At 39.3% G+C, this 15,090-nt stretch overlaps 1 protein-coding gene across 2 annotated transcripts in view; it reads left to right on the top strand.

The window, feature by feature from the left end:
- Positions 1–15,090, top strand: part of CNTNAP4 (contactin associated protein family member 4) — a 292,850-nt gene that overhangs the window by 232,613 nt on the left and 45,147 nt on the right. For both annotated transcript variants that reach the window (XM_083187307.1, XM_083187316.1), the window contains 4 exons: positions 1,552–1,708; positions 3,281–3,408; positions 11,611–11,781; positions 13,281–13,499. In XM_083187307.1, coding sequence (XP_083043433.1) covers positions 1,552–1,708; positions 3,281–3,408; positions 11,611–11,781; positions 13,281–13,499 — 675 coding nt within the window. The remainder of the gene's footprint in view (positions 1–1,551; positions 1,709–3,280; positions 3,409–11,610; positions 11,782–13,280; positions 13,500–15,090) is intronic.

Below are 15,090 nucleotides of genomic sequence, written 5' to 3'. Positions count from 1 at the left end.
AATATATGAAAAAAAATGTGTCTATCTATCTATACATTTATCTACATTTATGTGTCTCTCTTTCTATACATTAATGTACTTCATACATACCGGGGCTTATTTTAAGTGTCAAATATTGCTGATTACAAGGCATTTGACACTTAACACCTTTCCTTACATCTCCTTCTTAGTTCCAGTATGCAAATGAAAGTGTGGCCTCCTTTTTTTTTATCCTGTTCCCTCCATTATTATAGTACTATTGTCACAATCAATTGTGTCCTTGCTTACATGAGATAAGGACATTCATTTCTAGAACTACTTTTTGTTGCTGAGTCCTACACTATTAAGTTGGATGCATTATGAATGAGCAGAATGTACATAAAATATTGTCAAACACACCATAAAACTAAGTTGCATGTTTAAATGTATTCTGATATTTTATTTAAAAAATGAATAAATAACAAAAAAATCTTATATCGCATGAATTAATTGAATACATTTTACATTGAATGTCCGCTTGTTATCCAGATAAGTGTGAAGGACAGTCTTATCTATGGCTCAGAGATTAAGGACCTTATTCACAGTTTAATTGCAAACATAAAATTCTCATTTTGCTACCTATGAGTTGGCTGCATACACAAGATGTAACCAACATTAACAGCAAATGCACCTCTCTCCCCATGCAAACAGCAGTAAATAAACAGGAACTGAAGATAATAAGAACTCAAGTATCATGTATCCCAATAACTTCCAATTATACAAGCCACAGGTATAAAATGATAACTATTTTAAATTTCATAATAGAAAAAGTATAAGCAGCATTAACCTTTCCAGTCAGGTCAGGGTAGGAAAAGTTTTATTTTATTATGATATTATAATAAATTGCAGCCGCAGTAGTTATACAACATTTTCATAATTGAAAGTGCCAAACGCAAATTCAGTAAATCAGAAGTTGTCCTTATCATCATCATCACCATTGTCATCATCATCATTACAATCTTCACCCTGTAACTTGCAGAAGGGTTGAGTATAGAAAGTCATGTCCCTTCAAATAAAAACATTTGGTTGTCAGCTTAGACACTTTAGGTGTGGAATAACCTTTAGCTACATCTACACACCCCCTCTAACCTTGGTCCACCTGACTTGGTGCAAGAAGCCATTAGTCCAAAATGCAATAGTGTCTCCAGGGCAAGAGATGCACATTGAGAGATGCATATATGCACAATGCAAAAAAGCTGAATCTTATGTTTACGGGCAACTCTGAGTAAATGCCCCCATAACCTTGTGCAACTTCTCCCCTCGGAGAAGTCGCATGCAATCCCCCTTTGAAGGTCCCAGGTGTCGGTGATATATCATATGTAGTCCTTTTGTATACCATATATTGCATGCGATCCCAGCTAAGCCTGCCTGTCTCGGATGCAATCCAACAAATCACTTCTGCAGCTATTTCGATACACTACTAACAGTAGATATATAAAAAATTTTGTATATGTTGAATGTTCTTTCAAATTTTATCATGGGCACAGTTCAGTAAAAACCAACCGCATTTACAAGACTAATTTTTTATTATAGGCAACATCCCTTTCAGTTGGTGGGTTGGACGTACTAATCAGACTAATGCTTTTTGGAGTGGCTCGTCACCAGATGTAACAAAATGTGCATGTGGTCTGGAAGGAAATTGTATCGATTCACAAGTTTACTGTAATTGTGATGCTGACAAAAGTGAATGGTAATAAAATTATCCTAGATTATAATGCACTTATGTTTACTTGGAATTAGATGCATCTTCTTTATAAACAAACCCAATTATCAAATGCACAAGGATTATTTGGTACAACTGAAGCTACTGCATAGTGTATGTGGACACATTTGTACTCCCAAATGTATCTAGTAATGGTTGACTCATAAAGCCTCTAATTTCTTCTTAATTATAAATATTTGCTTAAAATATTTCATTAATTGGACTGGTAATACATTACTGGTCTTAGAGCAAATAGATTAACAAGTAACTAGCGCTATGTCAAATAACTAATGAAAGTTATCTTCAATGTGGGATCTTGGTTCTTTTCATAAGATGCTTCCTGTGGTCATAAGGGAATGAATTTACAATCTAGTTTTATTCAGGTATGCCCGTAGCAGTTTCTTTAGAGACCTTCAGATCGCAGGAAATAACAGCATGAAATCAACTTACATGAGGATTCTATCTCGCGTTCACATCAGAAGTTTCTGTAACCGACAGATGACTTGTGGACGCCAGTAACAGGTAAGATGGATTTATTAACAACGATCCAAGGATCCAAGTGGTAGATAAAAGAAACAAATAAAAACAAAGTGTCCAAAAGAAGGCAGTAAAAGACGCAAATGCCGGGGTGGCTGTTTCCTCAATCCTCAGCGTGCTGCAGACAACGCCAGGAGGGGGAGAACCGTAGAGCGCCGCTTTAACGGTAGATACGTCTTGGTGCTTCTGCTAGATGCAGCGCTCTACGGATCTCCCCCTCCCGGCGTTGTCTGCAGCACGCTGAGGATTGAGGAAACAGCCGCCCCGGCATTTGCGTCTTTTACTGCCTTCTTTTGGACACTTTGTTTTTATTTGTTTATTTTATCTACCACTTGGATCCTTGGATCGTTGTTAATAAATCCATCTTACCTGTTACTGGCGTCCACAAGTCATCTGTCGGTTAAAGAAACCTCTGATATTTGACATAGCGCTAGTTACTTGTTAATCTATTTGCTCTGTGTATTCAATTGGGGTTAGGGCGTTAACCCTCTACAAGAATCTGGCTGCAATATCAGTCCAGCGCTGGGTACACACTAATTCTGTTTTTCCAGTATACATTATTGGTCTTGCCTTTAATGAATGAAATGTTAGAGGGTGATTTAAGAGTCTTACCTTGGGGTGTTATCTCCCAAGTTGAGTGCCTGGGGCTAATCAATTTTTTCCCAAGATAAGCTTAATACAAGGAAAGCATTAGCTCTCAGGTTATCAAGGGCATTGTACTATGCAAGCACCATCTATGGTAACCCCAGGAGGGTGTGAACTGTATCAATTGCACCCTCGGGATTAGTTAAGTGATTACTGCCAGTATTAAGCACCATGCACTTATCACAGTGGTTGAAACCCAGTGTTAAGTCACACAGCTAATTGAATTGCATCAGAATTGTTAGAATTCTTAAACTTAGTTGGATCTTTATTCAGTGTAAATAATTAGAGAAAATGAAATATTTGAAATAATATCGTATTGGTGACTTAATGTATTTGATTTACAACATTGAATTGCATACTAAAATGTTTTTATTTTAGGTCAAGTGACATTGGATCCATCTCCAATAAAGATCACCTACCAGTTACACAGATTGTGATTACAGATACAGACAGACCACACTCAGAAGCTGCATACAAACTTGGTCCATTGGTTTGCTGGGGAGATAGTAAGTACATTCAAATATTACAAATGGAAATACACGGAATAGTTTTGGATAATAATTTAGCAAGTAATTCAGAGTGCTGAACACCAACCACATGAATATTATATTTGCCCTGATAGTTTGACAAGCAAAATGGCTTTTGAGTGCAAATATTTGGATTTAAGATGCAATGCCTATATTAATCCTAAATTATATTTTATAATATAATCATAGTTTGATTATTATTTGACTTTTGGTATTGGTATTCTGGTTTGGTTTTATGAACTCACAATACTCAATATAACATAAATTACAGTATGTTGAAGTGACAGAAGGTTCTTGATTGCTACAATATAGAATTATATCAAAAAGTTCAAATGAACCTTTAAACGTGAATAAATTATTAATTTAAATTACTCTATAGCCAGTTAGCTTTTAATATATATTCATATCTAAAAGGAGCTTTATTGCTTTTGAATAACCTCAAATTGTGTGAAATGAAAGAATTTAAAATGAAGTAAAGATGAAGGATCATGTTATTGAAGTCAAGGACTACCCTTTAAATCAGGCATTCCCAACCACGGTCCTCAAGGTGCACCAACAATGCAGGTTTTAGTGATATCCAGGCTTCAGCAGATGGTTTAATCAGAATCACTCAGATACTAATTAAGTCACCTGTGCTCAAGCCTGGATATCACTAAAACCTGCACTTTTATTGTGCCTTGAGGCACGTGGTTGGGAATGCCTGCTTTAAAGACTAAAGAGAATGTCAGGACACAGGGCTCTGACTGAAAGAGGGGCCCATTGCCATCAATAATCTTTTCCATAAACTGCATCTTATTCACAGGTACACATCTGTAACTGTTAATATAAGGAGCTAGGATTATTGTTTCTAGCACCCCCCTTGGAAGACTATGATCATCATTTATAGCTGGAATTATATGGAGACATGGAGTTTGTGTGCCCTGGTCCCCCTTTTTTAAATTGGTTGGATCATTTAAAATATTTAGAGGCATTAAGAAGTTACCAAGCTGTGCCACTGTCACCAGATTAACAGTCTGCGCTTCTGCCCCCCATCCACAATTATGTGTGCTTCTGCCACCCCCATTATGTGTGCCTCTACCCCAATACATTATTTGTGCCTCTGCCCTCCCTGTGCCTCTGCCATTTCCTGGTGTACATCCATGCATCTGAATGTGCAAGGACTGAGGTCAGGGCCTTCATTTACACCCAACCAATTGTAAAAAATCATAGCAGGTCCCTCCTGTGGTCCTGCACTGTCTCTATGCATGATTCCATATAGTTATAGTTAATGGCTGTCAGTACTTTGATTGGTGGATAGCGCCAGACACCTGTCATTCACCATGCTGACAGGCATTTGCTGTGCTGCTGCAAGCTGGGAGGCAGGTAGAAAATCTCAATGCTCTCATTGTGTGACAACTACACACATCTGCTCAAAGGCCCTTAGGGCCACGGAGCAAAAATATTGTTTAGATGAACTGCTATTGCCTTGTCTTTTTCAATCAATCTCTCATGGGCCCTACACACATAGCGATGTGTGCAGGGCTACCTAGCAATGCTAGGTCGGGCTGTGCTGCGCCGCTATTGCATAGCACACAGAGCTGACAGCCCACACACAGAGCGAGCTGTCAGCTCTGTGTGCTAAGCGAGCAGACAGCGCCAGTGTTCTCCGGTGGGAGAACCCTGCCGATGCTGATATTGATAGACACTGTCCATCAATCTCGGCCAGCGATAAAGACGCGCGGGGACGCGCATTGCTGCCGATATAGTCCCCACACACACCGATGTGAGGGCATTTTCTAAGCGACTTTGCCAAACTAAGCAAAATCGCTTAGAAAATGCCTTAATATCGGCATGTGTGTAGGCCGTATCCCTCTCCTCCTTGAATCTTTTTTCTCCATTTCATTTTATGCTTTCACTTCTATACAAAAGTTTGGTGAAAAAAATGGAATGAAAATGGACCTTTGGCGCTAAAGTAATATAGTAAAATAAATGTATATGGGTGTCGATCGTCCCTCTCCGCAGTTTCAGAATTAGAACATACTGTAAATGAGAGGGAGAAAAAACGGTACTTATGTAGTATCTGGGCGCACAATTTTGTGATTGTATGCCTTACCTTAAGGCATACAATCATATGTGAGATCGCATGCAATCTGATGCGATTCAATGCTATTTTTCATAGGATTCAATGTTAACAAGGTCCTGTTCATTTCCCCACTATCCAAGTGGGCATAGAGTTGATTTTATATAGCGTGGCGAGCGCAGCGAGCCACCGAGCCCGAAGCGTGGTGAGTGCAGCGAGCCCTGTGAAGGGACGTGGAAAACATTTTAAGTAATCCGCGGCCGCTCGCCACGCTTCTGGCACAGTGGCTCGCTGCACTCGCCACGCTATATAAAATCAACTCTATGCCCACTTGGATAGTGGGGAAATGAACAGGACCTTGTTAACAATGAATCCTATGAAAATTCGCATCGAATCGCATCGGATTGCATGCGAAAAAGTCAGCACATGTGGAGTCGTTCTTGGAATAGATTCATGTCAATCTTTTCATGTGTCTACCTTGTCCGTGTTGAACTTTTGCTCCTGGCGACCTTGTTGTCCATGTCGACATTGTTCATGTCGACCTTTTGGGGTTGACCTATTGACTGTCGACCCGCAATTACTGGAGTTAACAACTTACATTAAAATTATTTTTTTAATTCCATATTAAAACCTGCAGACATATCTATATATTCATCAATGTATACATTTATAATATTTCTGCAATAAAGGCCTTATTCGGAGATGTACCCTAGGCTGATGGTTTTGCAACTAAGCGATTGTCGTCAGAATGCGCCTGTGCTGCAATCTCACTGTTCCTGTGTGCAAAGATTCCATTGCTGTAGTGCTCGCAGAGCGGATAGAGGGCCAGATTCTCTAAGCTTCAAAAATGATAAAATAGAGAGTGATAAACAGCCAGCCAATCAGCTCCTGCCTGACATTTTTCAAACACAGTCTGTGACATGGCAGGTAGGAGCTGATTGGCTGGCTGTTTATCACTCTCCATTTTATCACTTTTGAAGCTTAGAGAATCTGGCCCATAATCTCAGAGTGATTGACAGGAAGTGACTGTTTGATGTAGGTAATGAGGAGTGGCTGCAAAATGCAAGTGTGTCATGGCTGTGGTCGGGAGTGTATCTGCTATCAGTTACGATTATGTATGCAGAGAACCATGATTCTTGACTCGCTTATGCCGTGTCCATAGACCTACTCCAGCAGTCATTGTTCCCTGTTATCACGTATAGGGCCCTATGGTGTATATTCACTGCCTAGCGAGCAGGTGAACGCCGCCCCACTGAATGCATGCTCCCTTGCCGAGCGAAATCCCGCACTACAATGTGAGCGGATGTGTAGATGTGTTTACACATCCGCTCGAATGCAGCTGCATAGAGGAAAAAATCATTTGATAATCGCTTACCATTGAGTGATTTTCCTCCCTTCATAGATAAAAGTCTATGTTTACTTTTATCCAGGACGGTGATGGCCAAAATGGGGATGGCCACTGAGGTGGTGTTGTCAGCCTCAAGCAGGCACGGGACGGACACTTCTGTGTTTTCAGGTGTCTGCCCAGAGTTTCCATAAGACCATCCACCATTTGTGTGGGCAGGCCCATAAATCACTAGGCAGACCCCAGGGACTGCCCGATGACTGCCCCCTTCCAGCCCATCATCGATCAAACACTTTGGCGCATGAGAGGATTTGCGCATGAGCAACTATGGAACAAATTCAGACCGCATCGTATACACATTTACACATTTGTTGAACTAGCTCCAGTGGATATCTCTTTTCATTCTTGGGTGGCAGCTTCCATAGCCTAAAAAAATGGCAATTGTATTTGCATTAGCAGACCCATAATTAAATAAGCAAATATTTTCCAATCTATGGACACAAGGAGGGGGGTTGGGTACTGTATAATGCAAAGGTGAATGATTTATTTATTTTCCTTATTTATTCATTTTAAAAAATCCAATCTATCTTTTGTTTTTTTAATACAATGAGTTGCTTGAATTTTAGAACTCAGTACATTTTGTTACCAGCCAGAATGTATATACAAGACATTACATAGAGATGGGTGCCCAGAAAAAAAATCTTGCAATCTTTAATGTTGGACTGAGGTAATAATAGTAGCTGATTAATGAGAAAGAGAATGTCACATCAGTGAGAGTCAATAAAATCCAAACATGTGGGAGAGATGTATTGTAATGTTAGTAATTTAACAGTCGGTCAGGCTTTAACTGAACATAAAGTAGGAGCTCTTTTATTATAGCAAGGTGTGTTAGCTATTTATTGGTGCTGAGTGAAACCAAGAGGAGAAGAGATGTTAACAGATTTTTTTACATAAAATAGGTCTTTGGATTAACCAGGAGCACTGGGGTAGTGGGAATACATCTTATCAATGTCTGCCGCATAAAGGAATTTACTTTTGAGCCTCGTCCAATTACCTCAAATTTAAAGAGGAATGCATACTGTATGCCTCTAATAAGATGCAATCAGATGCACTTTTCTATAAATTCATATTTACATGTTTTATTCTTTATTTACCTATCATATTCTTGTGTAAAGTAATGGCATTTGGGTGCCTGATAAAATCCCATATAGCCAATGGCATACCTTATTTAAAACTTAAACTATTCAGACAGGTTGTTGTTACACAGTAGACTATAGGCCAGATGTGATAGGGTGTGAGAATCAGAAAGTGGGAGATATTAGGAGAGTTTTAGCATTTTTTAAAGTGGCAATCATTTACACACAAAAAAAAAACAGGTTGATTTTGCCATGTAAATGGGCTGTCTGACATGCGTACATGGATACTCTCACTGAAGAAATAAATATCTTCCACCATTCTTTCCATGGAGACAGCATCATATTTAGTGACAGTAGACTTGTCCGTCATTGTAGCAGGTGTGTTTTGAAAATGTAGTTTTCTCTGGCATTTGCCGGAGAAATGAAAGAAGGAGATGTTGCCATGTCACATTCCGCTTGAGCTGACACCTTCTCTGCAGGTTTGTGTCCATCAGAAACAAAGATATGGGTTTACAATACCTGGGATTAAGTACAGTGGCCAAAATACAGTGATCTGATTTCAACAGATTGACCATCCTTTTTGGGTCTGCCGACAACATCTCCCTAATGCCCCTGTAATTTTTTAGACTATAATTAGCCTTTCCTATCAAATTGTGTCAGGAAAACATGGGACTTTTTGGAATTTGCAGCTATTTTTCTCACCACATAAATTATCCCTACAATGAATGTGTTTGCAACCAATAATACATGTGGTAATGGAATACGGATAATGAGCTCCAAATTGTCCTGTCCCCATGTGGGTGGTTAAGTGGATAGTGGGTACTGCATTTCTGAGGACACTAATGACACTTTTTAATGCAAAATATTTTTATTGAATTTTAAAGGGGTACAATAAACGGGAATACAGAGTGTAGGAGAGTCTTAACAATAATCCAACAGTATATAAAATTGCATGGATGTATGAGCATAGGAAAGCTTAAGAAGGTAGGGAGTAAGAGGGATTTAGGTCATGAAAAGGAGGGGTGGGGTAGGGTGGGGTAGGGGATTGGGGGTGAGGGTGGATCCGATATAAAGCATAAAGGGCCTAGTTTTTAAAACTGCCATCCTGACTGTCACTGTAGTGCCACTGCTAGATGTGCCAGGTGTTTGTGCCACCCAATTGTGTTGCTTTCCTGATCTTTTATTGTTTATCCTCCATATACTTCAATACAAAGCACCTTATATGCCAGACTTAGCAGCACAACTGGGCTTACACAGCAGACAGAGCAACTCTTTTTTTGTGTAGGCTCAAACAAACCAATTATTTAAGCCATAGTTATGGTAGATCCTGTCACTGAAATGCATACCTCCCAACTTTTGATCTGATGGAGGCGGGACGGTGCTGCTGCGCGAAAATTTCATGGGGGGGTGGCCTCATTCTGGGGGCGTGGCCTATACTCGCGGCTCTCCAGCGAGGCCACGCCCCCATTTTGACGCTATGGGGGCATGACCCAGAGGCTCTGTGAGCCTCTAGCCATGCCCCCAGCCCCCTGGCTGCGGGAATAGACGCTGTGCACATGCGCACAGTGTTTATTCCCCGCTGCTTAGCAGCCGACAGGGGGGACTCCCAACAGCCCCCCTCACGGCGGGACACTGCCGGCCACGGGAGGGACAGCGGGACAGGCCCTGATAATCGGGACTGTCCCGCTGAAATCGGGACTGTTGGGAGGTATGGAAATGGTTTGTTAAACTGTGCACATCCTGTTTATGTAGGACAATTTTCATCTTGCACCTCTTTTTTTTGTGGGGGCCCAAATGAACCAATTATTAAACTGTGCATGTCCTGTTAATACAATATAAGGGTGGGCGGGAGATCCCAAGGACAATTCCATCTTGCACCTATTTTATTTGCATTATGTGCTCTTTGGAGCATTTTTGGGCACAGTTTTTAAAACTGACATCCTGTCTGCTGCCGCAGTGGGACTCCTAGATGGGCCACCTGTTTGTGCCACCCACTTATGTCACTTAGCATAGTCATCCAGCTAGCTTGTTGCAACCTTTTGGCCTAAATACAACATTGGGAGGTGTTAGGTGTTCAGGATAGACTGGAAATTAGTGTAAATTAATGTTGTTGTAAATTAATGTTATTGAGGTTAATAGCATAGGACAGTGGTTCCCAAACTTTTTTGAATCATGGCGCCCTTGAGCATCAAAACAATTTCACGGCACCCCTAGGCCGAATGTTAATTATTGATAAATTCAGAAAAAAATATTAAATTGTGTTTATATGTCATCCTTAGGTCAGTTACATGGTAAGAGACAGGATTTACTACTGTTTGTCAATGTTATCATTGGTAGCACTGATTTTGGCTGTGATATTAATCATAAATCATTTTAATTGGTCCTGGGCCACCAACTCAGGGCACCCCTGCACATGTCCTGAGGCACCCCAGGGTGCCACGGCACACAGTTTGGGAACCACTGGCATAGGAGCAAAAAAAACCCCTCCAAATTCTGCAATTTTAGCAGTTTTAAAAAAAATTCAGATCCAAAACACGAAACACGAAACACAAAATATAAAACACAGAAGAATGGTGTTTTGGATCCAGACCCAAAACACTGTCGGAGATACAGACCCAAAACACGAAACACGAAAAGTGCCCAGTGCACACACCTACGTATAGCACAAGATAGAAGTTTTCGAGTATAATCAAACAACTTGTGTGTGCAGTGTGTGTATCTAAGTAATGATATTGACTTTTAATTGTAATAGACTATGCTTGTGTTGTAAAGAGCAATGATATATCTGACTGATATCTTTTCCTATTTTTGCTGGTAATCTAACCTCTTCGGTAATAAAAAAAATGTTAACCTCTTTGTCTGAGAAAGCCCTTATAATTTCACCTCTGTACCAGAAGATGGGAACTAGTCCTATCTAATAAATATCAACACCTGTCGAGGTATCACATAAAAAAAGACTTTAGCAATAAACTATTGTGCTCAGGCAAGACTAGCAAATAATGGTTATAGCAAAGACAAGACTAGAAAATAAGTGTTTCTGTATATAGAATAAAAAGTGGACAAAGCACCAATCCCAATCCTCAGCTCTGCTATGTTGCTGTTTCAAGGGGATACTCAAGCTCTTTAAGCAACAAAAACACCAGAAAACAAATCAGCACTTGTGGAATTGACACAATGTATTTAAAATGACACAAACATACACAATTGTTACTAATAACACCAGCTGATATCACAATAAAAATCTATATCAATAAAATAATTAAACTCGCAATTGTCATTTGACACTTCATCTATATCCAAACGGATCCTTTCAAATCAGTAAATACTATTAACAAAGCCACATTGCTTTTCAGCTATAGTCCTTATTTTTAAAGTAAGTTGATATAGACAAGATGCTAATGCACATTTTGAACGTGTTAGAGGCTGGATGTTAGTAAGCATAAAGTCTGGCACAGATTTTCTCGCAGTTATCCTCTACCAAGTGTATTTCAGTCACAATCAAAGCTGTATGTTAGTACGTGATTACTACTTGACATATATTTAATTAATTAATTAAATACATGTATTTCTACAGAAGTTTGACTCTAGGGGAATTATATGTACATTGCTTCAGTCAATGATGTTTGTTTTCTTTTGCCTAGGAAGTTTTTGGAATGCAGCTTCCTTTAACACCGTATCATCTTATCTGCATTTCCCTACCTTTGATGGCGAATTTAGTGCAGATGTTTCTTTTTTCTTCAAAACTGCATCACCATCTGGACTGTTCTTGGAAAACCTTGGAATTAAAGATTTTATTCGTATAGAGCTGGAATGTGAGTTTTTTTTTTTAGCGTACATTTATTTGAAAAATAATGACCAAGACATAGAAATTTGAATATAGCTGTGATTTACTAAAGAGACGCCATCATTAATACATAAACCAAACAACCATTTAATAAAACAGTAGGGATGTTTTTACTTTAAAAATAAAAAATAAATCAAAATTTATGATTTACTGTTCTGTGACGTTTTTACACAGCAGTGTGCTGGTCCATTTTTCAATATTATTAAAATACTGCTCAATATGTTGAATTCAATTTGCATAGTGAACCCGTTGACAATAGATGGCAATAACAGTGAGGTTTAAAGAAAGTATATTAAGAAATGATAAATGATAATAAGCCCTTCTGGAAGAACAAGCAAAACATTTATATTTGTAAAATATTGAACAAAAAATGTAAATTTAAGTTAAAAGCTGTAATTCAAGGTTTAATGCAAAATATAAGCATCATATTGTGTTCATTGGTCATTTTTAGAAATATTTACTATTGTTATTTAGAACACCATACTGTGTGCAAAGTTGCATCAAACAAAGCTTAGAGAAACTTTAGGTTTGGTTTTTGTTTTAATATTATAGTAAAAATAAGGTACTCTTTACTTAGAAGGGCGCCCATCTCGGCCATCTCGGGCATTGAATGCACTAAAAAATCAGGTGCGATGCGACAGACGAGATGCCCGAGATTTCCCATAGGGAACAATGTTAAATGTCTCAATTGACCCGATTTTCCTGTTCAATGCCTCAATTGACCCAATTTTTCCATAGGAAACAATGTTAAATGGGCCACAGAGGCCAAATAGGCACCCTGAAGTGAATAATGGCCACCCGAATTGTTAACGCCACCCCACGATCAACGTCAACCCGAATCGTGGCGAGCGCAGCGAGCCCGCGAGGGGCGGCGGTACGCGTCCTACGACCTTTTCATACCCCCACTATCCACGTCGGCGTGGAGTTGAGAATAGAAAGTGTGGCGAGCGCAGCGAGCCACCGAGCCCGAAGCGTGGCGAGCGGACGCGGATACCTTCACAGGTATCCGCGTCCCCTCGCGGGCTTCACAGCTGTCCGCGTACCCTCGCACGCTTCGGGCTCGGTGGCTCGCTGCGCTCGCCATTATACACTTCAGGGTGCCTATTTGGCCTCTGTGGCCCATTTAACATTGTTTCCTATGGAAAAATCGGGTCAATTGAGGCATTGAACAGGAAAATTGGGTCAATTGAGACATTTAACATTGTTCCCTATGGGAAATCTCGGGCATCTCGTCGGTTGATCGCACCCGATTTTTTAGTGCATTCAATGCCCGAGATGCCCGAGATTTTTTACTAACGATGCCCACGATCAAAATCGTGGGCGCCCTTCTAAGTAAAGAGTACCAAAAATAATTCTAAAAACGGGTTTTGAACATTATTAAATTAAATTGTATTGATATTAACTGGTAAAATGATTAAATCAATTACAGAAATAGTGGTAACTAAAGTGTTTGTCTCTGTTTTCCAGCTGCAACAGATGTTGTGTTTTCGTTTGATGTTGGGAATGGTCCTGTAGAGGTTAGAGTACACTCTCCATCTCATTTAAATGACAGCCAATGGCATTTCGTGAAAGCAGAGAGAAACATAAAAGAAGCCTCACTTCAAGTTGATAATCTACCACAGAAAACATATGTTACTCCCTCTGATGGGCACATACGGTTGCAACTATATAGCCAATTATTTATAGGTAAGTGTTGACTTATACGAATTATATGTATGAAAGCCCATTTTTTCTTTATTTATATTAATATATATATAAATGATAAGTCATCCCGAGTAGTGTAATATGTCAGTAAAACATACATTTGCCTTTGTGCTCTTTTGGTTACAGTTTGGAAAACAGAAAAAAATACCTTGAGTAGAGTTGGACAAAAAATGTACATTTCTACATTATGTATGTGTACCAAAGATGTACATTTGAGCTTTTCTATACACATTTTTCTGTTTGCACACTCAGAACATCTTCAGCATAGAGAGGCGCAATGGGCAAGGATCGAGGGTGGGTGCTTGATTCCTAGAGTCCTAATCTAAAGGTCCATACTGATAATCAGCATCATTAGCAGCAGCACATACCGTTAGCGTTAATTAAAGATATTTGTGAATTAATGTCTCTTGATGAAAGAACTTCATGAGCATTGCACAGTTCTTATATGTATATACAGTACTGTAGATTTCATCATTTTACAAGTTCCCCCTCCCCCACTCCCAATCCTTTGATTTCCCTGGAAATAAATAGAAAAAACTTAGGATTTGAGTCATGTTGTCAAGTTCACCTTTGGGGACTGAGATTGGCCTGGCATCTTTATGTAGCCATAATGAGATATGCTTAAAGTAATAGACATGCATTTTAACATATACAGTATTGTCCTGTAGATGCATACTAACAATATAATTATGATTAATATGTATATTCTGGGAGTTCAGCTTTACATGAGACACAAACTGTATATATTGCTCTATTTTTGAATAATTATATCTTACGAATTTGGGTATATGCATGTCTACAATATTACCGTGTAATTTCCTATTCTCCAGGTTTGTCCCAAATTTGGGTGTTCTTCCTGGCTTCCAGTAGAAAATATCTCTCATGGTGATGCTGTTCTATGTGAATTGCATTATATGTCTTCACCCCTTTCTATTTGAGGTAAAACATTTTTGTGAGCAATTAATGGTGCCACCTTAATGGTGCCACCCATTCTTCCCCGATTCTTCCGAAGGGCACCATTAAAAGTGGGCTTAATTTAAAATCATATGGCAACAGAGAGAATTGCCTAAGAATCCAGCCCCCATCCCTTCACAGTCCTGCTAGTGGCTTACATTATGAACATAATATTAGTAGTATAAAATATGAATGTCCAGAACATTTCCAATAAATCTCTGATACTATGAATCTCAATAACAACTGCACCTCTTGGCTGTATGTTTGGGCGATGAGGCCATCATAATCTTCTTTCTGCCTATTTATGTGTAATCACCCAAATGCCCCAGTTTAAAGTTAAGGTAACAGTTGCAGATATGGAGGTATAACAGGGAGTGCACAGAACAGATGCCTAAAATACTTACTCTGAAGTCTCCAGAAGACAGATATCTGCCAACAGTGGGAAGAAAACTCCCATGTAAGGAAGCAATCTGTACAGAGGGTTCACCCATTTCAATTTGCAGCTCCAACAGTTGTTTATGAATCAATGGAGAGTATCAATATCATATGTTTATTTCCTATGGCCTCATCTAACCCACAATCTAAAAGGTAGTTATATGCTATAGTAAAATTATAGATT

The sequence above is a fragment of the Crinia signifera genome, chromosome 1 (genome assembly GCF_055691185.1).
Source record: "Crinia signifera chromosome 1, ASM5569118v1, whole genome shotgun sequence".
Lineage (NCBI taxonomy): Eukaryota > Metazoa > Chordata > Amphibia > Anura > Myobatrachidae > Crinia > Crinia signifera.
The sequence above is the reverse complement of the archived record's forward strand: the minus strand, read 5'-3'. Positions and strand labels throughout refer to the sequence as shown.